The following is a 25,900-nucleotide window of genomic DNA, read 5'->3' as shown; positions in this document are numbered from 1 at the left end:
AAGGGGGACACACACTATGTAAAGGGGAGGACACGTGATTGCAGCTAATCTGGGCGGCTTGGGCTAGAGGAGTGGGGAGCACGTGCCTCTGGGCCCAGCTGAGGCCAGCCCTAGCCTAGGGAGACTCACAGCACCAGTGTCTCCCTGGAGTTTGCGGACACCTCAGTAGGGGAGGCACGGGCAACGCCCCTTTCTTCGGCTAAGCAGATGTCAGGGAACCTGCTATCAGCATCTTCCCCAGCACCCCCAACCCTGCACCCAGCCCGGGGCCATTGTGCTTTCCCCGCCTCACCAGAGTTGCCTGGGGGCGGGGGCCCCCTGTCTTTCTCCCATTGGGCCCCTTCCCCAGGCACGTTCCTGGCAGCTGGGGAGCGAGAGGAAGCTGCTTCTCATGCTGGCTGAAGCAGGTTGCTCCGGGTCACTGTTTTGTGCAGCGCAGCAGCTGCTTAAGAGCTCGGCTGGGGAGGTGGCAGCGACTCGCCCCTCTGCTCCCCTTCTGGGCCCGACTGCCAGGGACAGGGGCTGAGTAAGCTAGAAACATGCCGAGGGGTAGAGGGGCCTCTGGCTTACTTGGCCCCTATCCGCAGCAGCCGGGCCCAGGTGGGGAGCCGAGGGGGTGAGCCGCTGGCATCTCCTCAGCTGGGCTCTCACAGGCAGCCGCCACACTGCACAGAGCAGAGACCCGGGGTGGTCCTGCCCCTTCCACTCCCTGCCTGGGCCTGGCTGCTGGGGACAGGGACTGAGCATGCCAGGGAGAAAGGAGCCTCCCCCAGCCCAGCAGGCCAAGCAGAATTTTGCGGGGGGGGGGGGGAGGGGAGAGGGGAACAACTCCACATGTGTTGCGTATGGAGTGCTGTAAAATCTGGTATGTCTAAAAGTAGAAATAATTAACAGCATGTTATTTGGCTTGTGGCAGCGTAAACACTGCATGCTGATAACTTGTTGCCATGTATTGTTACCTTAATAAATACTTTCAGTGAAACAGGTTTTATTTTTTGATTCTCCAAACTAGTAGGGGGCCTAAATCTTCTGTAAACTTGACAAAACCCATAAAGAGTACATTTTTATTTACTGTATTTTTAGGTTTAGAACGCACCCATTATGTAATCCCTAGGAACACATACAAATTACTACAATTCATTGATCAACATTAATAAAAATAATGCTCACCACTAACCAGCCATACACAGACCCCAAATAAACTAAATACCTATACAGAATCAACTTCCTCAAGCAAAAGCCTGAGAAAACAGATACTAGTGCACTACTTCCTACAGATTCAAAGACACAGTCTCTGTCAGACCAGTGGAGAAAGCAAGTAACCCCAAGGGCCATTCACTAAGAACAACTCAGTGCCAGCTCCCTAATATGTTAATTTAGGGAGCACACATTCTAACTGACTTGATGCAGGATGAATTGCATTAACCCAATCTGGAGGATACAAAGGCATGGATAACTCTGGCAAGGCCCACATCAGAGATAGTTGCAGCTGCCAAATCAGACACAGACTACACAAGACACTTCGTAGTGATGCCATATAAGAATCCAGAAGTAAAAAGCACTGAGAAACTACAAAAATTTGACAACAACTGGGTATAACTGGGAACAGGTACCACCTTTTGCTGTAGGCTCTGGGTACCCTGAACCTAACACATCATCTCTGTCTGCAACATCCTTCCTATTTCATACGTTTTTAAATCATTCTAGGTGCTTGAGTGAACATACATTAAAGAAAAGCTTTGTTAAACTAATAACATATTTAGAGGTGTCTCTGCCACTGAAACAAAAGGGAAAGTAATTAATATTAATTATGTAAAGTGTTGGCTTGGAAAAGGAAAAGAAACAGGAGAATAATCCTGAAATTCACTGCACACACAAATATACATTGGAGGGAATTTAACTTAGACAGTTCATACTCTTATGTTCATCTATGATGGCAAATTAAAACTGGTCTTACACACTCAATGCACGGGTCTGGAGTATTTAAAAAAAGCTCAATATGTTAAGCGCAGTATATCTCCAGAGAAATTAGATATTGACTGCATGCCTCAGTGAGTAGAAAATCTACAAAAATCCATATGATGCATTGATCCAAATGTTAAAAAGTAACAATTCTAACTATGTAACAAATTTTTAAAACATACATTTGATGCAGATATAATTCACTTTAATTATCATGTAACAAAAATGTAATACTATTTATACAGCATGAACTTTCAAAATGAATGCAAGACTATGTTCAATATGGTCCCCTCAAATTCTATGCAAAAACTAAAACACTGCAGTCTTGTAAACCGTGCCTTTGAAAAACAATAGGGGATTTAATTTGGGGAATAATCTCCAATTAAAAAAAGCCATCCTATAACCTCTCTTTCTTACAACACCAAAGCAAACAAGTAGCCAAGACGACCAAAGTCTATCAAGTTAGTTTAGAAACTAGCCCAGAAGCTCAAATGAAAATTAAGCACAGAGCAATTCATGTTCCATACTGAATGATACTGGTCAGGAGGGCAGATCTTAGGTTCACAAAAGACCGTCACAAAAATGCAGACTAGTAATGGAAACTGATACCATGTAATGGTTGTTTGGTGTCCAATGCTAAATAACTTCCAGGATCTCAGTATGATTCCCAGTGAATAACATCACAACAGCCACCATAACTAGGAAGCTTAGCAAAGAGTACAGGGAATGAATGTGCATGAGGCTGGATTGCTCTCTCTATCCTACCTGTGATAGCGATGTTCATTTAAGTTAGTGGGAAGCTTGCAATGAAACCGTGTGGTACTTGCTTTGTGGAAAGGGGCAATCAGTTTCAAGGACTGTCAAGAGGCACTTTCAAAAGCCACAAATTCATATTTTTTGGAAATCTAAGCCAGACATCTCAAATCAAACCACTGCACATTTTTGTATAGCTAATTCATAAATAAGAATAAGTGGAAGTTTGAAGGTTTCCATCTGTGTAACTCAATATAACAAGTTCTACCACTCAGGCCTTTTGAAAACAAGCACATAAAAACCCTTGATAAATATTTTTGTTGTTGAAATATTTGGCATTAAAAATACTTCGGTATGGTACATATAGTCAGAAAAGCCCTTTGGAAAAAAAATCATACATACATACATGTACATATATTTTTTTAAATCAACTATGTTCAAAGAACATCATTAAGGCTGGTTTCAGAGTAGCAGCCGTGTTAGTCTGTATCCGCAAAAAGAAGAACAGGAGTACTTGTGGCACCTTAGAGACTAACAAATTTCATTAAGGCTGCACATCAAGCACTCAGAAGTTAGGAAGAGCCAGAATCATGGTTGCCTGTGCAACCTTAATTTGCCCCCCTTCTGCATACGCATTATGATAGTCTGGGGGGAGGGATAGCTCAGTGGTTTGAGCATTAGCCTAGTAAAGCCAGGGTTGGGAGCTCAATCCTTGAGGGGGCCATTTAGGGAACTGGGGTAAAAATCTATCTGGGGATTAGTCCTGCTTTGAGCAGGGGGTTGGACTAGATGACCTCCCGAGGTCCCTTCCAACCCTGATATTCTATGATTCTCACCACATACTGCTTTTTCCACAAGAGGCCTGCCTCATTCCCTGCACTGGACAGTGTATGCTCCAGGAATGAATGAGGATGTTGTCTGTAGGTCCTATGCCCCATTTGTTTCTAAAGCTGGAAGTTTTGTAGTGAATGAGATCGAGGACTGCAGGAAGAGTAAGGATGGTGTCGTGCTTAAGACAGTTGAATGCCACCATAGATAACAGGATTCTATCCCTGCCTTTGCCACGTACTTCTTATGATACTGGGCAAGCCACTTAAACTAAGCTTTTCACAGGGGCCACTAATTTTGTGTTCCTTGTTTTCTAGGTGCCCTATCTGAGACACTGGGGATCAGATTTGCAGACATGCGAACAACTGCAGCTCAAGTCAATGAAAGCTGTGCACAGAATGTGTTCTAAAATGTTACGGAATGCTAAACTCCCTGAAAAAAAATCAAGCTCCGGTTGTCTTAAGTTGGGCACCCAAAATCCATGGACATTTGAAAATTCTGGCCTTAATCTCTCTCTGCTTCAGTTTCTGATTTTAAAACGGGATAATACTTCCCTATTTCACAAGCATGTCAGGAAAATATTCATTTCTTTAATGTTAGTGAATCACTCAGATTCTAAGGAATGTAATACTTCTGTATTCAGAGCAGGGTTTGAAAAGTGTGCAGGATATATGGCATGGGAGCACAAACTGAACAATGAAGATGAAAATAAATACTACACAGCTGCCCATTCAGGGAGCACCATCCATCCTATGAGCGCTGAATGAGGCTGGGGGTTCTGTTGAAAAAAAAATAGTATTTGATCATGTAATTAAAGACTGTGTCATGACACAAATGCACAAGGGGACCGAATTAAGGTTGCACAGACCATCATAAAGCTGGCATTTCCTATCTTTCAAGTGTTTGATTTTGAAACCTTAATGTTTTTAACATGGGCTTTTTGGTGGTTGTTTTATTTTTAAATGTAATACTTGTGTGTATATATAGAGAGAGCCTTATCTCACCATCAGCTATAATGACAATAGGCCAGATCCTCAGGGGAGGCCAGGATTGTTCACATCAACCTGGCACACTCCCCCCTCACCTCAATGGCAGCCCAGATCCATTGATACAATTACATTAGAGACTCCCCTTAGCAGTGGGTGCCTTCACAACCCCCTTGGAAAAGATAACATGGTCCTGGTCCCAGTCTATATTAACTTCCATGGGAAATGCATAGGGTTGGAGAGGAGATGTGCCCTCTGATGTTGCCTGGACTCTGCTCCCTTCCCCACGTGGAACCCAGACCTGCAGCATGTGCTCTGCAGGTTCTAGAAGAGACGGAAGTTGCCATAAGGGTCTTTTCTTAGAACATGCAGTTAGAAGTGGAAAAGTCCAAATCCTTCACAACAACTAGCTGCAGCAAATGAATCCTCGACTGGTGTAAATCTTCATTTTTTTTTTTATAGCAGCTCAGGGTCTGGCCCCCTATCCTTATACAGTCTGGTGTCAGGCCCTGTAGACTTTTCTCTTGGGGCAAACCCTGCCCCTCACACACGACACTGAGACGAAATGGCAGTGAAGGGATCTTTGTGGAGAGTTCCTTTTCCACAGCCCTCCCCATCTCACCCACCACCACCACCACCGTGGCTTTTGATTTTACCACAGAAAGGGATGATCTGATCACTGATTTTGCTGGGGTGAGGAATGAAGAATTCACCCACCTACACCCAATCATGACTGCCCTGTTCAAAAGGTGGAGGGAAATAAAAGATGCATCCCGTCCCCAGTACCAAGACTCTCAACTGCCTCCTGTTCGCCAGAAAACTAAACCAACTGTTATGCCTGCCCAGGTGCTCAGCCCCAACTGCCCCAACTTCCAGTTTCTCCCTTCAACAACATTCACACAGATCTCCAAGGGACAGTTTTCGGAGTGGTGCTCATGCATCCAGTCACACAGCTCACACTGTCGATGGAAGTAACAGAGTTAGATCTTTCTGTGCTGGGTGGGTCGGGAAGGGACTGGAGCATATGCTCTTCACCACAAAATGTTTTCAGCAGGTGAAGCTGTGCAATTGTCTGAGCAGCATATACTTGACAGTCTTATTTCATTTTTCCTAATGACCAGCGTTAAACGACTGCAGGTTTTAACAGCGCTGGCAAATTATCAAGACCCTCTACATTACATGGTCAATGGTCCTTTTAATAGAAAAAGCAATAATATACAGTTGTTTGTGCCAACTAAAACTCATTAGAAAGTATTAGTTTAAGGTAACAGTTCAGCAGCTATTAACAAGCACAAATTTCTACAGTTATCATTTGTGACACTGTGGTCCTAGCATAGCTAGCAATAGAAAGCCAGTCCATTCTTTCAGGTTTAGAAAATTTGAGGGGGTGGAAATACTTAACAAAAATATTGTTTTGCAGCAAGAGTCAAAGTTTTTCAATAATCTCTATTTTTCACTAGCATAATATTAGAATTGACTTTTTGTCTTGCTGACATAGCAACTAAGAAAGTTGTGTTGCATTGACCATATTGATTGTGAACAATGCAGCCATCAGTGGGACTTTGCAACATATATTTTCAATATTGACCTCCCACTCCCTTTTTCCATGGCTCTGTGAGTCTGCTATTGAATTTGGACTGCAGTGTAATAAACAGCTAAGGTTTAATTAATGGTAAATGAATACAAGACATAGGTTATGACTTTAACTAATTAGGGAATTGTTGAATTAAGTCTGCCTTGGAATGCAAGGCAGTACAATCAATATCCAATAAAAGGACTATGTATGTAATTTACCTGCAAATGTGTTTCCAATACCATCAAATTGAGTTTAAATAAGTAAGATATATGAAAGGCTACTGGAAAAGATTTCAAAAAGTTAACACTTTGTAGCTTTAAAAAAGGATTCTCTTTCTGTAGGAGAATGTCTTGAAATGGTCTGACACACAGACTGAAAAACAGGTGTAGATCTGCATAAAGGCATATTTATCAGGGCACAGAAATTCTTCTTAGGTAATGTGAAACTGCCAAACATCTCCCCCATCTCTATGTTCAGAGCAGGGATTCTCAAACTTCATTGCACCGCGACCCAGTTCTGACAACAAAAATTACTACTACAAAGCTGAAGCCCAAGCCCCACCACACCAGGGGGGAAGGGGGTCATCAAGCTGAAGCCCAAGGGATTCAGCCCCAGGTGGGGGACCTGTAACCAGAAGTCCTTGGGCTTTGGCCCCAGGCAGTGGGGCTCAGACTACGGCTTCAGCCCCAGGCCCTAGCAAGTCTAATGCCAACCCTTAAAATGGGATTGAGACCCACTCTGGGGTCCCGACCCACAGTTTGAGAACCGTTGTTCTAGAGCATTAACAAAACAAACCACTGTATGATAATATTATCAATATAAACAAACGACCAAGTTTAAAGGCAAGTTTCTTTTGTAGCTTCTTCCTCCATCTTCCAGCCCACCCCACCCATTATTCTCTAAGGGCTTGGCTACACATGCAGTTGTAAAGCGCTTTGGGTACCAGCCTTGGTAGAGCGCAGTAGAGAAAGCACTGCAATCTGTCCACACTGACAGCTGACAGCGCAGTGGCGTGGCCACATTTGCGGCACTTGCAGCTGCATTGGGAGCAGTGCATTACGGGCAGCTATCCCAGCATTCAAGTGGCTGCAATGTGCTTTTCAAATGAGGGGGATGAGGTGGAGTGTATTGTGTGTATGTGGAGGGAGAGAGAGAGAGAGAGAGAGTGGGGTTTTGGAGTGCTGAGAGTGTGTCAGCACACTGTCTTGTAAGTTCAGATCCCCCTCCCCCCGCCTCTCACTCACTCACAGCAAACATTTACTGTTGCAGATAAGCAGCCGACTGTTTGAAACGGAGCTTTGAAACAGCACTTCCGCATTCCTCAGCCGATCTCACAACAAAGAGAAGAGAGGCCACTTGACTTAAGGGGATTATGGGACTTTTCTGGAGGTCAATCAGAGCGCTGTAACGTAACTCCTCGTTCACACTGGCCCTGGGACATCTCAGCCAATGTGCAAAAGCCGTTATCCCTCTCGTGGAGGTGCAGTACCAGGAACGCTCTAGCCGGGGAGTCAGAGCTCTCTATGTGCCTTGCACATAGTGTGGACGGGGAGTAAGGTAGCGCGTTCTAGGAGGATTTATTGTGGTATAAAGTGCAAGTGTAGCCAAGCCCTAAGTGTTAACACATTCCCCTTTCCATGGCACCTGAAGCAACATTACCTGGTGTGACAGGTCACCACATAAGAGCTTCTTCTGATCAACCAATACCCACCACTGCTCCTTAATGTACACAGCCTGATTACTTATTCTGTAATCACTCTTCTGAAATAAAAGAAGAAACCTACCTACTCCCTTGTGGGCATCTAAGCTGGTAAACTCTATTGTCCCATTATGGCCCTTTTTAGGATTTTCCTTATACGGTTTGTGGTTCCCTTTGGGACAATATCTGTAGGAAAGTCCATAATCTGCAAGATAAACCTGGAAGACATGAACAGACAAATGAATAATGCTTTTGTCCTTTGAAAGTATAACCTTTATAATTAAGTCTTAAGAAACTGATAGGTTAAGGACAGTCTTAGACCTACATTTTATTAAACCAAATGGTGTCTCAGGATAAAATATGTACAACTGGGTGCTGTAACAGCTGCCCTCCTCATTTAAATCCTTCTTCTACCATGCTCTTCTCTTATTTCAGAGTCGAGTAGGATTTCCGTCTTTTTATTTTGTTCTTAAGCTCTCTTCTCTCCAGGTGGGCATCTAAACATCATAAACCATTATATGTCTTATCTGTCCTCATAAAGCTTATGGGACCCCTTTCTCTCCTTCCTAAAAACACACACACCGGATCAAATCTTTCAACAATTAAGATTTACAAGTTCATAATGGCAAGGCCTATAAAAGTGTAGAAAAAGAGTGAAAGTCACCTAGTTTCTCTAAAACACAAAATCCCAGTTTGCATATAGAACATACCATGGTATTGCCAGTCATTAGATTGGTAGTAGCTACATCATCATCATCACTGCTGGTAACTCAGTACTGGAAACAGTTTTTTAAACAGAATATAGAAAATTTAAGAAAAACGCAGAAAGCAATCAGAAAAAAATGTTCCTCCGTTATGTTGAAACATTTATGTTGAAAATTTTTAAAAAGTTTTACAAGCACAGAATCAAACTGTATTGAGAGTTACACTGGGGCAGACCCAATGGGGTTCAAAGGACTTGCATCGGTTATAAAAAAGAACAGATTTTGGCCCCCACTGTGAACTCCAGGAAGAGTTCATTTATTATGATACATTTATCTTGAAATACAAAGCTAGCACATTCTTCAAGATTTGTGGCTATGTGCACCCAAGTACCCAAAGAGAGTACATACCCCCAAGGGGTTGAATACTATACCTGATATGTACTTTAAAAAAAAAATTCTGAATGCTCATCCATGTGAATATTAATAATAGAGCAGACTGAAGATAGAACTACTGCAGCAAGCCTCACATTTTAAAGCAATCTCTATTAAGCAGTATTGTTTAATGGTTAGACCAGCAGACAGTCAGGAGAACGGTGTTCTGCTCTCAACTCTGCTACAGTCAGTGTCACCCTCAGCAAGTAATTTGACCTCAGTGTGCCTCAGTTTCCCCATCTGTGCAACGCAGGTAAGATTGCAGAAAAATGTCTATTCTATCACTTATATACTTTAGACTAGGGTTGGTTTTGTGGTACCTCATTTTTGCATGCTTGCCTGACCATTGCTCTTCACTTATTACTAGAACTGGTCAACCTAAATTATGTTGTGTAAATATTCGTAGTGCTTCTTACCACGTAATATGCTGCAAGTTCACAGAAGAAGGGTTTTGGATCTGGCCTGTACTACCTATTGAAGTCAATGCACAGACTCTCTAAATAGGTATTATAATGTAAGAATATAAGAAACTAGTTTTCTTACTATAATCTTTAGTAACTTTTGTTTCCCTTTAGTTTTAATAGGAATAAGTTTATCTGGTAACAGAAGAGTTTTCTGTGCTTTTAATTTAATTGTAGCGCTGTTTGTGGGTTTCAGTCCTTCCCACGTCCCTCCCCAGGAAAAAAACACCACCACCATTTTGTAACACACACTGTTAAATAACTGATTCCTGTTTGTGCTCCAGGCAGCTTCAGATTTTGGGCTGCTGGCATCATGGTTTTACAGTTTCTGCTGCAGGATCTGTGCTTATTTGGAGCGTGTAAGCTGGGATGTAGCACTCTCTTCCTGCAGGGTGATGTGTTTAAGATTATTGATTATGTTTTTCACCTGACGGACTGTACAAACTGTGATACAAGATTAAAGACTGTAGGCACCATTAGGAAATCTGGGACAAGGCACAAGCTTTGCTGGGTTGACCCAATGATTTTCTCCCGTGTTCTCCAGTGTATTCTAGATGCTCTGGTACCCGCCCTAATTGAGCCTGAAGTCAATAATGCACTGAGTCAGCGTGGCAGAGAACGGATTTAAACTACCATATCATCAAGCTTAGTGATGTGGAGAGAAGACTTCCACATATGGTGTGGGCTGTGGTGGAAAGATGCTGCAAGGTATGTTCTTCCCTGGCTAAATAGCAGCATTTGGATTTTGCCTGACTGTAGGTCTTGGGCAGGGATAGCTGGGCAGGTATAGATAAAATGACACCAAACTGAACCAGACCCTAAAAAGCATGGCCAACTTTTATATTAAATTTAACTGGTTCTTGACATGTTAGAGAAACGACAGAGCAGTGTGAGTGAAGGACATCAAGACATCTCCACACTTCCTGCCCTGCTGGAACCACAGGATATGTCTACATTGCAATTAAACAAACAGCTGGCCGGTGTCAGCTGACTCTGGCTTGCAGGGCTGCAAAACTGTGGTGCACAGGATCAGGCTTAGGCTGGAGCCAAGGCTCTGGGACCCTCCAAATTTATTTGAGCATAAGCTTTTGCGGGCTAAAACCCACTTCATCAGATGTATGAAGTGGAAAATACAGTAGGAAGATATATATACACACAGAGGACATGAAAAAATGGGTGTTGCCATACTAACTATAATGAGAGTAATCAATTAAGGTGGGCTATTATCAGCAGGAGAAAAAAAAAACGTTTGTAGTGATAATCAGGATGCTCCATTTCCAACAGGTTTCTCCATGAAGATGGGATTGAGCCTATACCAGTGAAGTCAAACAGCAAAACTCCCTTTGATTGCAATGGAGATAGGATTTCACCCTGAAAGCTTCATCACCAACTTCAATGAGAGCAGGAGCAGGCCCATGTAGTCTAAATGATCCTTTTCTTAATTTCATCTCATTAGTTACAATTACACCCCTTTTCTCAGGCTAAATAACACCTCTTCCAACCTGGTTTTCAGCTTTTGATATTGCAGATCAGGGTATCCTTTTAACTCACTATATACATTATTGGGGTTTTTAATTAAATGTTTTTCATTATAGGAAGGGGAGAAAAAGCCACTGACTGTAACAAAGAAAGTAAAATAAATACAAAACTTAAGTACAATGTTAGCCCATACTCAACATGTCATAAAGTAACAATTTACATCTGTTCACTGCTTTACATTGCAAGAAACAAAGAAAACAGGAACAAGCCATAGGAAATGAGAAAAAGAGAATATGTAGGACAGTATGTCAGACTGAAGAAATACCATGGAAAGCTAGGAAGTTGTCCCTAGACAGCCAATCTGCTTGCTTGGCAAGGGGTTGAACTTGGTTGGTTTGGTTTAGTTTTTGTTTTGTTTTTCATGTAATTATGCACTGGACCCAGCAGTTCTTAGCAATGCCTGTTATGGATTATGGACCAGATTTTCCAAGTCTGGCACACTTAATTTAATGCATAAGTGTGCCTATCACACACGCAAATACCAGATATGCATGCACAGATAAGGCCAGTTATGTACCCAACAGACGTAGGTGCTCATTTGTATGCATGAACACTTGATCATAGTGCTTATATTTAAGTACTTTAAACAAATGTTAAATAACAAAGTAAACAGGAGACTTATGCTACCCTAGACCAATTATTTAAGATATTCCACAGCGCTCTTTTAGACGTGTGATGGGGTGTACCAACCCCACTCTGGGCTAGAATGGGTTAATAAGAGCCTATAGGCCTTGCCCTGATACACCTACTAAAGGGGTTAAGCCTGGAAGGAAGAGTTAAAAGGGCCTGGGAGCTGATCAGAAAGGAGAGCAGCTCACTGGCTCTCACTCAATGAGAGAACTCTGGCTGGAGCCGGGGAGCAGAGTAGAACTGCTGATGGGACAGTCTTCCCAAAGAAAGGTAGGCTTGCAAGGAGCAACCAGACTCCTGTAACAGAACCTCCTGGGTGACAGAAAGTGCTAAGAAGCTCTGCAGTGAGCCTGGGGCAGAGGCTTGGAGAGGGAGGAGCTGAAACCCTCTGAGCCCAGGAAGAAGCTGTAGGAAAGACTCAAGACAGGGTAAGGTAGGAAGTGTCCCAGGAAGGCAGTAAAGGGTTGGCACAGCCACCACTTGACTGCTTATTAAAGGATCCCTGGACTGGAACCCAGTAGAGAGGGAGGACCAGTATTTCCCTACCAACCACCAAGGAAGGTGGAGTGGAAACTCTTCCTGACAAGGGGTAAGGACTACTGAAACCCCTAATAGCTGGGATATGGACTAGTAAATCTGGACTTGGACTAAGTTGAAGGGCTGATAGGTCTTGGACTATTGGTTTACCCTTGAAGGGGTGGGACTGTGTGTGTCCTGGCCAAAGGGCTGAGTTGCAAGAAGAAGCAGACCGCCGCTGTGCCTGGGCTGTCAGTAGGAAGTGCTATAGGAGAGCCTGCTAAACCGCAACCAGAGTGTACACCGGCTAGTAAGTCACATGCTTACAATACTCCATGGTATTATATTTTTAGATGAACACGTCTGGTGATGGTTATTGAGCTTATGATGATGCCCAGATTTTCTGGTTTGTTTTCCATTTGGCCCTGTGAATAATTACTATTTATTAGCACCATAAGTGTACATGGTACTGTACTAGTAAGGTCAAAGGCGATCAACGTGAGGGCATGAGTTTATTTATTTTATAGAAGAGGCTTGGTATACAGTCACTGGTTAAACCATGGAGACTGGAGATGGAGCTCTCACAGCAGCCAAGGTGAAGGGTGGAGCAGCTGGGCAGAAGGGCCTACCCAAGCCAAAGAAAAGAGGAGATGCTCTTCCTCTGCTTTTAGCAGTAGGAGCTGTGCTCCCCACTTCTGCCCCTTACTTCGACACCTGGGTACAGTGCCTGCGAGGATGTTCGGTGTAGCTGGAATGGTGTGGGATTTTCCCCTCCTACAAAGACTGCACCATATCTTGCCAATACCAAAAATCAGCACTTTTATCTCCGAAAGATTTTATTCACTGTAAATGAAAGGAAAGGGAACTTTCGCAGACTCAATAACTACTTAACTTTGGAAATCCAAATATTTTAACTTTTCTGTTATTAATTGCTGTGCACTTAATCAGCATATGAGAAGATTTCTGTACCGTAGCTGCCCAGGGAAAGCAGGCCGTAACACAATCTACTGTTAACTTTTCAATATTGTAACAGTAACGTGAGGGTTCTAGTAACACTTTTAAGCCACAAACTCTATCATTATCAGAGAGGGGAAGTATTTTGGAGAAAAAGTCGATTAGGGAGGGCTCTGAAGAGTATTGCCAACTCTAAGCATTCAAAAACCATAAGTCAGGAAACAGAAGTCCTGACTGGCTTAAAAATAATGAGATTTTAAAAAGCATGTTTGGGGTTCTCTTTATTTGCCATCTTGTGTTAGAATATGTAAGGATCATGTTTGCAAGGTTTCTTCAGCAGCCACCTGGGCTAGAAACTTTTTTTTAAATGAAAGCAAAGATTCTCAAGTAAAAACCTCATTCCAGCAGCTGGGGCTTTAAGAAAAAAACAAATATTGCGAGACTTGCAATACAATCTTGAGAGTTGGCAAGGCTGCAGATGTGAAATGTATGGATGCCTACCCCCGTAATCCATAAAAATAATGATAAAAGTAAAGTGTTTTAAACAGACACCCTCCCAAGGCTTGTTTCACTTAAATCAATCTCTCTCGGATTTTAAAGCGTTTGTTTAATGGCAGTCAATCAGCTGTCCCTTTTAATAGCACCAGGATTTGAGGAGGTTAATTGATTCAGTTTTGTCATTCGGGGTCTATATTAATAATGCTCACTCTGCATTACCATCTAAAAAGCTATTGCCGTGTAGTGAATTGTCTTTAGACCCTGCACAATACTGAAATAGTGGTTTGTTCTCTCTTTGAATTTATAGGACTGATAACTGCAAGTCTGCTTGCATGCCTCTCCTGGTTCTATGGGCTAAGTTCTTCCCCCAACGCATCACTCCCGCTCTGTCAATCATTATGCTTGCTCCATGTTAAGAAACATATAGACTACAGAATTGCTCTTTTGACCTTTAACTCATTGTATGGCCTTGCTCCCTCCTATTGAATGGATCTGCAGCAAGCTGCTCTTGGGTCAGTGGATTCTGATTTTCTGGCCATCTCTAAACATCATTTGGAGGCCTCAGAGTGATAGAACCTGTGCTTTATTTGTTTCTCTGCCTTGCCAAAAGAGGTAAGAGACATGAATATGAATTTTAAAAGTTATTTGTCTTATTGTTCATTTTAAAAAGGGGATTATGAATTCTGTTGGTCAGAGTGCTAGTTTGTATTTTACAAGGGTGCTTTAGAAGAAAAGCATTTCAGAAATGCAAGATCTACTGTAATGACCCCTGTAAAATAAAAACAGGAAAGATTCCCACTCAAAGTACTATAATGCAGAACAGCAGAACTTTCCAAAATGGAATTTGGGGAATGAGAAAGAATCAGACTAGGTTTTCTCAGTACACTAACACGGCTGCTACTCTGAAACCTCTCAGTACAAAAAAGTTATACATTTAAAAGGTTCTCATAATACTGTAATAAGCTAAAGGATACATTTTTGGAACTGTGTATGCAGATATGCATGCCAAATATGCATGCACAAATCCTAATAATTGCACGTTCAACGATAAATGCAAATAATGGGTGTAAATGTACATACATAGTTCTGAAAGCCTAGACCTGTCTATGTCTCTGAAACATAACATGGAATAAGAAAATAAACTTTTTAAAAACTGATATCATGTCTCCTAACATTACTGTACTTTCTGACCTGCCTAATGTGATTTTTAAATAAATTTGTTTTACACATAAGTGACAATGCATCTTGACTGATATTGATAAAACTAGCTTAATTTGGACTTTTAAAAAATACTTAAACCTTAAAATTTTGACACATTACCCCCCCTTCCATAACAAAAACAAATCCCACACAGTAATTATTTGGTAGCAAAGCCTCCCACGTGCTTCGAGCGTGGAGCTAGAAGTCGGTCAATATGAGTTCTATTCCTTACTGTGCCTACCCCTGACTTGCATTAGCCCAGCACTTAACAACCCTGTGTTTCAGTTCTGTCAATTTAAAAACAGGGATGACGTCACCTACCTTTTTAACTCACTGCAAAGGTTGGATGAAATTCCATCCTCAGCACAAAAGACCTAGAGTCAAATTTCACATGAACAGTGCTGGGAGATTCATGTGGGATTATCAAATTAAGAATAAAACAGTACAACTAACGGTGCTACAAAACATGCGACGTGGGGTGAAAGATCACTGTCTTCCTTGTTTGTCAATAGAGCTGCCATATGAAATCTCATGATATATTGCTTTGTTAGTTGGATAATACATTTGGATCACCAGCATATTAGAAAGCTGACTTAATTAGGCCCAGAACTCAGTGATGCTATTGTTAGTGCAAGAAGCAATAAACTACTGTGTGAAACACGAGGCCTGATCCTGTAAGGCCCCCGAGCACTGAACTCTTACTGATATCAGTTCAAGTTGTGGAAGCAGACAGCTTTCAGGATCAGGCCGCTGGTGATGATTCCAGGTGAAGAATTATTCAGTTATGCAGTGTATGTACAGCTGCTCATTTGAAAATATTAGATATAATGCTGTCAAGATGTTACTCTCTGTTTCTCACACACCGCAAATAGCACTGTATAAATATTTTAAGATATACAGGAAACTACCTATGGAAGATTTCCTTTACATTCTAGTGAACAATAGTCCCATCGTTGGCACAGGTACTGGGCCATCTGCCATCTGCTAGGTATAGTAAACATCTTAAAATGTGTTTATAACTTTCAATCACTACACACGCACCCAGAGATTTTTGAGATGTTGTGCATCAGATCCTTGGCTGGTGTAAATTATTACACCAAATTACTACAGTAGTTCCACTGAAGTCAATGTACACCAATTGAGGATTGGACACCGTGACTCATAAATTTGATTCTTTTTGAACTCCTTATTTTATTACAAGCACTCAATGCCTCTTCATTTGCCTGGGAATCCACAAATAAAGTTCAATCCCCATTCTACCCTTATCTAGTACAGCCAGGTATTGTAAGTCCCTCCCCTTTCTAAAATGGAAGTTACATTTTAAGTTATCTATAGAAAAATATTTGAGTGCTTCTACAGGAAAAAAAAAAGTCATTCAATGCAACTAGATCTGTCATCAATAAACATGCACATCATGCACCCTGAGTTATATAGCCAAATTATTTTTTTATTGGTACAAACTAAATTAAACTTCCATTCAAACTTCTGCCCACTGACCCAGTCACCTTGTTTTCAATTTGAGTGAATTTAATACTCGTAAAAGTGAAGGATTAATACCAAACAGAATGAGGCACGAATCACAAACCGGCTAACATATAAGTAACTAATCGAAGTCCATTAAGCGACTCAAAACCTTTTGCAATCACTAAACTGACTCAACAGCACAAAGTGATTGCAACATGAAAAATCATTGCATTTTAGCATTATCGTAATAAAACATGGAAAGCTAAGATGGAAAACAATCTGTGTTGTGTTAATAAGCTTAGGTAGCAATTAACTTGTTTCTCCAAAACTGTATCCCAGACTCATTAGTCTGGTAAACACCATAAGCTGACAATGGACTATTACAGATGTCTACAAGAAGTTGTTTCAAACAACCATGCTAACTTTTAAGACCTATGTTTAACATTAATTTTTCTGCTTTCTTTAAACAATCATATGAGCTTAATATTTCTGAATGCTGAAATACAGAAAGGGAACTGGGAAATAAAGTAAGCTTTTGGAGTGGTTCTTGAGTCGTTCAATGGTAAACATCTCCAAACAAAGTGAAATAACACTTTGGCAACATCTGTCTGTCACAGAGTGTGTCAGAGATGTTGGAAGAAAAATCAAATTGTCCGTTAGAGCTGGCTGAAATTTTTCAAAGGAAAAACTCACATAAAAATGGCCTTCATTCAAAAATGAAATTTTGTCCAGAACAGTCAACATTGTCAAAAAATTTCCCCATGCTCTTTTGATAAGTTTTTCAATTTTGTTATAAAAGACATAACCAAAATGGTTTTTATTTAAAAATGAAAAGTGTGAAAAACAAAAATGGATCCATTTCAAACACTATGAAATGAAAACAACTCCAAAAATTTCAATATGTTTCTTGAAAATGGGTTTTCACTTTTTGGCCACTCTACTGCCTTAGTAATAGCATCACCTAGTTCTTTCATCAGTAGATCTCAAAGCACTTCACAATCTGCTGTATGCTAAAAGCATATAGTAGTCTTCATGTTACTTACCTACTATCCTGTTCTGTGCATTGTAGAGAGGTAAAGTAAAAGCCACACGGCCACAGTGCTTATAACAATACCAGAAAGCCAGGAATATCTTGAGAAACTGAATACAATGGGCCACATCCTTAACCCTTGTGAAGTCCCTTTGCACCAGTCCAGATGACATAATACAGAAGAGCCACTAGGCTTCTTCAAGTTACTCTATGGGTCATTTTGACCCCTGGCAGCCACAGGATCAGGGGACCTGAAAGGTGGGTTAGCAATGCCTTTCCTTGCTTCTCTCCTTAGCCATACTGAGCATAAGCTTAATAGAACGGAGGATCGAGTCCAAAGATGGTGTCCATACTGTAAGATCTCTTCCTTTAATATGTGGACTCAATGCAAAAACTGCATAGGACAGAATGAACATCAACAGTGAAAGTGTTACGGCAACATTATACAGTAAGTGTAAAAGATACTGTGTTTACCTCATGTGGATTTGTGTAGCCCAGAAGTAGATTTGATGCTTTAATGTCACCATGAACATACTCATTTTCATGCATATATTCCAAGGCATCCAACTAGGAAAGAAGTCCAAAAGGGAATGTTTATTAATTATTATTCTCATTATCACCTAAATGTGCTTCACTCATTCAATGAGCCTCAACTGCCACATTATGGGCTGGAATGTGAGGTAATGATCTGCCCTGCATTAGCTGAAGCCCTCCTGGTTCCCCTGGGACCAGGGATAGATTATATTGTTCTGGATCTATGCCCATCCCAGTGTACACTGCCAGATGCATAGGGAAGGAAAGCAAAGCCAAGACTCCATCCATTTCCTGCCCCATTCTATCCACTTCCTTCCACTGCTATAATACAGGTAGCTGATGCAGGGATGTTAGGGCGTGCCAGCTGGGCCACATTTTATCCCTATACATCTGCCCTATACATCTTTGAAATTTCTAAAATATCTTTAAATGTGATGTTAAGGTCTTTTCTCTCATGATCCATTAATGAAACTAATACTTTATAATACTGGAAGGGCAGGGGGAATTCCTAACTCTCCAAAAGGGAAAACATATCTGGTCCTGATTATTAACAGTCCAATATCTTGTGAACTGACTAATTGTTGCTCACCCTGCACTTCAGATCAGGAGGGGTCCTTTCATATTTGATGAGACGAGAAACATGTTTATAGCAGGCTGATTTACACAAAGGAAAAAAAATGGCTGTTTGAGAGGCACCCAGTTTTGGAATGTTAAAACCACTGGTCCATCAGTGAAAAGGCATTAGTGACAGAATGCAGGCAAGATGGTAAAGGGGCAATATAAATGCATTTTATTGCATTTGTTTGATAATACAGTAGACCCTTGCTATAATGCCCTTTACAATAGCAAACCTTAAGCTATAGCGAATGTGGTCCCTGGATCCTGCCTCCAGCCCTGCCTCCTGTGGTGGGGGATTGAGAGCTCCTATGGCCCCAAGACTGCAAGTGTGTGGGGGGGGAGGGGGCACAAAGGGTTCCTTTGGCCCCAGGACCACCAGAGGAGCACTTCCTCACCCGCTTGCTATACCGCACAAATGGCTTGGGTCCCCAGGGGTTTGTTATAGCAAGGAGTACTGTGCCACTCTCCCACAAACCAAATGGCATTCCCAAACGACAGCATATAATCTCCCAGTAATCTATGCTAATTTAAAGGAATTTGAAAACAAGATTGATACATGTACAATCCTACAGGCTTATTTTGGCCTGCACAATGATGTGAAATCAGACTAAATATCCTTCTGCATAACAAAGATGGCAGTGCTGAAAGCACTGTGGCCAAAATTGTCTAACCTACATGGCTCACATGGATGGTGTTCCAAGAAGGAGGATTGCTAGGCAGAGACGGGCTACACCTAATGAAGAGAGGGAAGAGCATCTTCGCAAACAGGCTGGCTAACCTAGTGAGGAGGGCTTTAAACTAGGTTCACCCGGGGAAGGAGACCAAAGCCCTGAGGTAAGTGGGGAAGTGGGATACCAGGAGGAAGCACGAGTACAGGAGAGCGCAAGAGGGGAGAGCTCCTGCCTCATACTGAGAAAGCAGGACAATCAGCGAGTTATCTTAAGTGCCTATACACAAATGCAAGACGCCTGGGAAACAAGCAGGGAGAACTGGAAGTCCTGGCACAGTCAAGGAATTATGATGCGATTGGAATAACAGAGAGTTGGTGGGGTAACTCACATGACTGGAGTATTCTCATGGATGGATATAAACTGTTCAGGAAGGACAGACAGGGCAGAAAAGGTGGGGGAGTTGCATTGTATGTAAGAGAGCAGTATGACTGCTCAGAGCTTCAGCATGAAACTGCAGAAAAACCTGAGAGTCTCTGGATTAAGTTTAGAAGTGTGAGCAACAAGGGTGATGTCGTGGTTGGAGTCTGCTATAGACCACCAGACCAGGGGGATGAGATGGATGAGGTTTTCTTCAGGCAACTAACAGCAGTTACTAGATCACAGGCCCTGGTTCTCATGGAGGACTTCAATCACCCTGATATCTGCTAGGAGAGTAATACAGTATTGTACATACAATCCAGGAAATTTTTGGAAAGTGTAGGGGACAATTTCCTTGTGCAAGTGCTGGATGAATCAACTAGGGGCTCTTCTTGACCTGCTGCTCACAAACAGGGAAGCATTAGTGGGGGAAGCAAAAGTGGATGGAAACCTGGGAGGCAGTGACTATGAGATGGTCGAGTTCAGGATCCTGACGAAAGAAAGAGAGGAGAGCAGCAGAATACGTACCCTGGACTTCAGAAAAGCAGACTGACTCCCTCAGGGAACTGATGGGCAGGATCCCCTGGGAGAATAACATGAGGGGGAAAGGAGTCCAGGAGAGCTGGCTGTATTTTAAAGAATCCTTGTTGAGGTTGCAGGAACAAACCATCCCGATGTGTAGAAAGAATAGTAAATATGGCAGGCAACCAGCTTGGCTTAACAGTGAAATCCTTGCTGATCTTAAACACAAAAAAGACGCTTACAAGAAGTGGAAGATTGGACAAATGACCAGGGAGGAGTATAAAAATATTGTTCAAGCATGAGGAGTGAAATCAGGAAGGCCAAATCACCCTTGTTGTTGCAGCTAGCAAGGGATGTTAAAAGTATCAAGAAGGGTTTCTTCAGGTATGTTAGCAACAAGAAGGTGGTCAGGGAAAGTGTGGGCCCCTTACTGAATGGTGGAGGCAACCTAATGACAGAGGATGTACTCAATGCTTTTTTTGCCCCTGTCTTCACGAACAAGGTCAGCTCCCAGACAACTGCACAGGGCAGCACAGCATGGGGAGGATGCGACCAGCCCTCTGTGGAGAAAGAAGTGGTTCAGGACTATTTAGAAAAGCTGGACAAGCACAAGTCCCTGGGGGTCAGATGCACTCCATCCGAGGGTGCTAAAGGAGTTGGCGGATGTGATTGCAGAGCCACTGGCCATTATCTTTGAAAACTCATGGTGATTGGAGGAGGTCCCGGATGACTGGAAAAAGGCAAATATAGTGCCCACTTTTTTTTTTAAAGTGGAAGAAGGAGGATCCCGGGAACTACAGGCCAGTCAGCCTCATCTCAGTCATTGGAAAAATCATGGAGCAGGTCCTCAAGGAATCAATTTTGAAGCACTTAGAGGAGAGGAAAGAGATTAGGAACAGTCAGCATGGATTCACCAAGGGCAAGTCATACCTGACTAACCTAATTGTCTTCTATGATGAGAAGACTCGCTCTGTGGATGAGAGGAAAGCAGTGGACGTGTTATTCCTTGACTTTAGCAAAGCTTTTGATATGCTCTCCCACAGTATTCTTGCCAGCAAGTTAAAGAAGTATGGGCTGGACGAATGGACTATAAGGTGGATAGAAAACTGGCTAGATCATCAGGCTCAACGGGTAGCGATCAATGGTGTCTAGTTGGCAGCTGGTATCAAGCGGAGTGCCCCAAGGGTTGGTCCTGGGGCCAGTTTTGTTCAATATTTTCATTAATAATCTGGAGGATGGCGTGGATTGCACCCTCGGCACGTTTGCACATGATACTAAACTGGGAGGAGTAGTAGATACACTGGAGGATAGGAATATGATATAGAGGGACCTAGACAAATTAGAGGATTGGGCCAAAAGAAATCTGATGAGGTTCAATAAGGACAAGTGCAGAGTCCTGCACTTAGGACAGAAGAATCCCATGCACTGATACAGACTAGGGACAAAGTGGCTAGGCAGCAGTTCTGCAAAAAAGGACCTAGGGGATACAGTGGATGAGAAGCTGGATATGAGTCAACAGTGTACCCTTGTTGCCAAGAAGACTAACGGCATTTTGGGCTGTATAAGTAGGAGCATTGCCAGCAGATCAAGAGACATGATCGTTGCCCTCTATGCGGCATTGGCGAGGCCTCATCTGGAGTACTGTGTCCAGTTTTGGGCCCCACACTACAAAGATGTGGAAAAATTGGAAAGAGTCCAGCAGAGGGCAACAAAAATGATTAGGAGGCTGGAGCACATGACTTATGAGGAGAAGCTGAGGGAACTGGGATTGTTTAGTCTTCAGAAGAGAAGAATGAGGGGGGATTTGATACCTGCTTTCAACTACGTGAAAGGGGGTTCCAAAGAGGATGGATCTAGACTTTTCTCAGTGGTACCAGATGACAGAACAAGGAGTAATGGTCTCAAGTTGCAGTGGGGGAGCTTTAGGCTGGATATCAGGAAAAACTTTTTCACTAGGAGGGTGGTGAAGCACTGGAATGGGTTACCTAGGGAGGTGGTGGAATCTCCTTCCTTAGAGGTTTTTAAGGTCAGGCTTGACAAAGCCCTGGCTGGGATGATTTAGTTGAGGATTGGTCCTGCTTTGAGCAGGGGTTTGGCTAAGATGAATTCCTGAGGCCCCTTCCAACCCTGATATTCTATGATTCTATGAACATTAGGCACCTTCAAAATCTCTGAAAATAAGGCCTCTTAGTTGGTGTGTCCAAATATGGGTGTAGGTGCCTAACTTTAGGCATCCATATTTGAACATTTTGTCTCATGTCCTGTTACTGAGCCTGATCCAAAGCCCACTGAAGTTTTTCTATTCACTTCAATGAGCTTTGGCTCAGGTCCATAGAGATCTAGGGTAAACAGTATCTAGTTTCCATTCCTAATCATTAACACTCTTTTTCATAAAAATATAATTTGAAGAGGAAAATTAAGACCCTGATTCAGGATGATACTTAAGTATCTATGCAACTTCATGCTGACTTGGGACCAAAATAGATGTCAGCATTTCACAAAGAGCAGATGCATTAGAAGAGTTCAATACCTTAAAAACAGGCCCATTTCCTTCCCCTCTGCACTTACCACTCGGGCCCCAAGTTGCAGAACTGTTTCTTTTTTAAACCGGTGTCCATCATTGTCCAAGATTCTTTGCAGGTCTACCCCTAATCTTTCCATGACCATGAATCTATACCTATTAGAAAATGCACAAGTAAGGAATCTTTGTAAGACGGGACACAGATAGCTTTATATCAACAAGCTCAAAACATCCTTCATTTAATTGAAAATAGATCTTCGGGCAACTATGAGCCCAACAGTGTTGACTCCAATTCACCTTGTTATTACCTTTTTCCATTGTATTCAGCCGAGCCTGTTCCCCAGAATACTGGAATTCCTAAAAATCCTATTTGTCTGAGCTTCATCCACGTTTTGACTGTCAAAATAATAATAGATAAGCCAGAATTTAAGGTAGTTTGAAAAATCTACAGTTTAACTTTAGTAATTGAACTATCATTAGAATCTTTGTTGTTAAAATGAAAACACATACAGGTAACTATTTTACCACAGCCCAATTAAAAAGTTCACCAAGTAACTTTCTGCAAAAATAAAGCTCTGTGTTCCTTTAATATACGCTTCTCTGAGTCATAACAACACAATAGGAATCCAATCAGTAGCTGAGAAAAACTAGTTCCTTTAAAAACTTTACTTTTTTGAATTTACCCTCTAGAGTAAACCGTGGATCAACAGAGTATGCAATTAGGCCTCAATCGAGCAGAATACTTAAGTACATGTGCAATTTTTGCTCATTTGAAATAATTGGGACTGCTATTATGAGTAAAGAGCTTGCAGGTTCAGTGCCTAAATTACTACTAAATCTTGCAAACACTTAAACATGTGAGTAACTTCATTCCTGAAATACTAGCCTTACTATCTAGTCCTTGCAATGCCTCTGTCCATATCCTAAAAAATGGACTATGGAGAGAGGCTAGTTCTCCCTCAGGTTTGCCACCCTACTAGTCCTGATTCTATTTTCACTTACACCAGTGAGAATAAAATTAGTGTAAACCAGATCAGAATCAGTCCCACTGTCTGAATTATGCTTGATATAAAAGCTTCAAGATATCAATTGCTCTAATTGGAAAAAATTACCTTTTCATTTTATTTTGTTTTGCTGATATTACTTACTGTGCTCTTGTTTTGCAGCTCTCTGGTAAAACTTTAATTCAGAAAACAAAGGCCCATTTTCATGATATTCCTATAAAGGAACAAATAAATTTGGTGTGAAAAAGTGAGTTCGGGGGGGGGGGGGGAGGGGAGGGGAGGGGAGGGAGTTCCTAAATAATAGATTGGAAGTTCCAATTGGGTTAAAATCCACTTTTTAAAAAAAGATACAGTATGACATTTGACAAAAAAGTTATTTTACATAAAATATAGCCAGTATATTGCTTTAAAAACCAATAACTTCTGTTGGTAAAAAAAGCTGTTCACTGCAAATACCCCAAAAAAACCATGTAATACAGACTGACACAAGTACTATTTAGGAAATTAAATTAATACATTTTAACTTCAATCACTGTATATTCTTAAATACGCAGTCTGATTTCCCCCCCCCCTCATTGTGATGTCCATGGTTAGTAATGGAAGCAAAGAAACAGCAGGCATTAAGGAATCACAAAACATTCCTCCCGCAGACAAATTATGCTATGATGGAAGAATGGCACACAAAAAACATGCAATGCAACTCAATGCTCAAAATAAGAATAAATAGAAAATGCAAGTGAAAATGCTAGTACTTTAAATAATTTAGAAGTGAGATATGAACATTACCACTTTAATTACATGCACAGCATCATCTTCTACAGGAATATGAACATGAGAGGAAGCTGTAAAATCAGAGAGATGGTGATGAAACTTCCACGAACAGTCAATATAATTGCAACTAAAGAGCAAAACATGTAGTCTTAGTCAAAACAAAACAAAAAAAGGGGGGGGGGTGGGAGGAGAGGGGAAGGGAACGTTTCTCAAAACTGTTAGAAATGTTTTCCTTTTGAAATTTTGTCCAAATTTCAAAATTAAAAAAACTTCAACCTATTTTGATAATACTCGTATGTATTAATCCTACAGGAGAACCTCAGAGTTACGAACACCAGAGTTACAAACTGACTGGTCAACCACACACCTCATTTGGAACCAGAAGTATGCGATCAGGCAGTGGCAGAGACCAAAAAAAGGGCAAATATAGTATAGTACTGTGTTAAAGACTAAAAGAAAGGGAAAGTTTAAATAAAAGATTGACCAGGAAACTCTTTCTGTGCTTATTTCATTTAAATTAAGATGGTTAAAAGCAGCATTTTTCTTCAGCATAGTAAAGTTTCAAAGCTGTATTAAGTCAATGTTCAGTTGTAAACTTTGGAAAGAACCATAAAGTTTTGTTCAGAGTTACAAACATTTCAGAGTGACAAATAACCTCCATTCCTGTGTCTGTAACTCTGAGGTTCTACTGTACTTTCAATGGAATGTGTGAACCCAATCTTAACTACAGAGCCACTAGAGCACCTCTACTACACACTCACACCAAACTTTGGTGAAAATATGTTACATTAAAATAGACTAATTTTTTCACTTTTTCTGCAGCATGGTGCACAAGTCACTTGCTCGCTTGAACCAGGGTAAACTTGAAGTCTCTGTAACTTGAAGTCTTTAAATCAAGATTTGAGGACTTCAGTAACTCAGCCAAAGTTTATGGGCCTATTACAGGAATGGGTGGGTTAGGTTCTGTGACCTGCAATGTGCAGGTGGTCAGAATACGTGATCATGATGGTCCCTTTTGGCCTTAAAGTCTATGAGGGAAAGAGAAGCTAAATTTAAAAATATATATATATTATACATGGCAAAGTATTACAATGTCCACTCCAATATCCTATACAGTCAATAACAGGAGGAATGTTTAAAGCAACTACTTGTAAATACTGATATACCCAAAGTTGCTCACGTTAGCACTGTGATAGGCATATCACTGTATTGCTTTTTATTAACCACTTATATATTGAATATGCAATGTTGTAGCTTTGTTGATCCCAGGATATTAGGGAGACAAGATGGGTGAAGGAATATCTTTTATTGGACCAAATTCTGTTGTGAGAGAGACAAGCTTTTGAGCTTACATAGAGCTCTTCTTCAGGGCTTGTGTGTAAGCTCCAAATCTTGTCTCTCTCACCAATAGAAGTTGGTCCAGTAAAAGATACTACTTCACCCACCTTTTCTCTTTATGTTGGGAGGCACTTGGATACTATATTCATCCACGTAGAGTTACTTAGACTGGAAAGGCTCCAAAGGTTTAACGAACAGTCTGATTACATACCTCACAGACCAGCACTACATACTCGCCTGCGAGTTTAGCCCATAGTTACTCTATACTACAT

The 25,900-nt window shown here is 41.5% G+C and overlaps 1 protein-coding gene across 11 annotated transcripts in view; it reads right to left on the bottom strand.

Moving 5' to 3' along the window:
- The window catches only part of VRK2 (VRK serine/threonine kinase 2), a 96,628-nt gene that overhangs the window by 31,509 nt on the left and 39,219 nt on the right, over positions 1-25,900 (bottom strand). For 9 of the 11 annotated variants that reach the window (XM_065589613.1, XM_065589615.1, XM_065589617.1 and 6 more), the window contains 6 exons: positions 24,306-24,361; positions 23,664-23,733; positions 22,824-22,911; positions 22,563-22,671; positions 17,707-17,799; positions 7,890-8,022 (listed from right to left, as the gene is read on the bottom strand). In XM_065589613.1, the coding sequence (XP_065445685.1) occupies positions 7,890-8,022; positions 17,707-17,799; positions 22,563-22,671; positions 22,824-22,900 (412 nt within the window). In that variant the 5' untranslated portion in view covers positions 22,901-22,911; positions 23,664-23,733; positions 24,306-24,361. The remainder of the gene's footprint in view (positions 1-7,889; positions 8,023-17,706; positions 17,800-22,562; positions 22,672-22,823; positions 22,912-23,663; positions 23,734-24,305; positions 24,362-25,900) is intronic. The other 2 variants (XM_065589618.1, XM_065589620.1) reach the window with 1 other exon arrangement.

Source organism: Chrysemys picta, chromosome 3 (assembly GCF_011386835.1).
Source record: "Chrysemys picta bellii isolate R12L10 chromosome 3, ASM1138683v2, whole genome shotgun sequence".
NCBI classification, from domain to species: Eukaryota; Metazoa; Chordata; order Testudines; family Emydidae; genus Chrysemys; species Chrysemys picta.
This window is presented reverse-complemented; position numbering and strand designations above follow the sequence as displayed.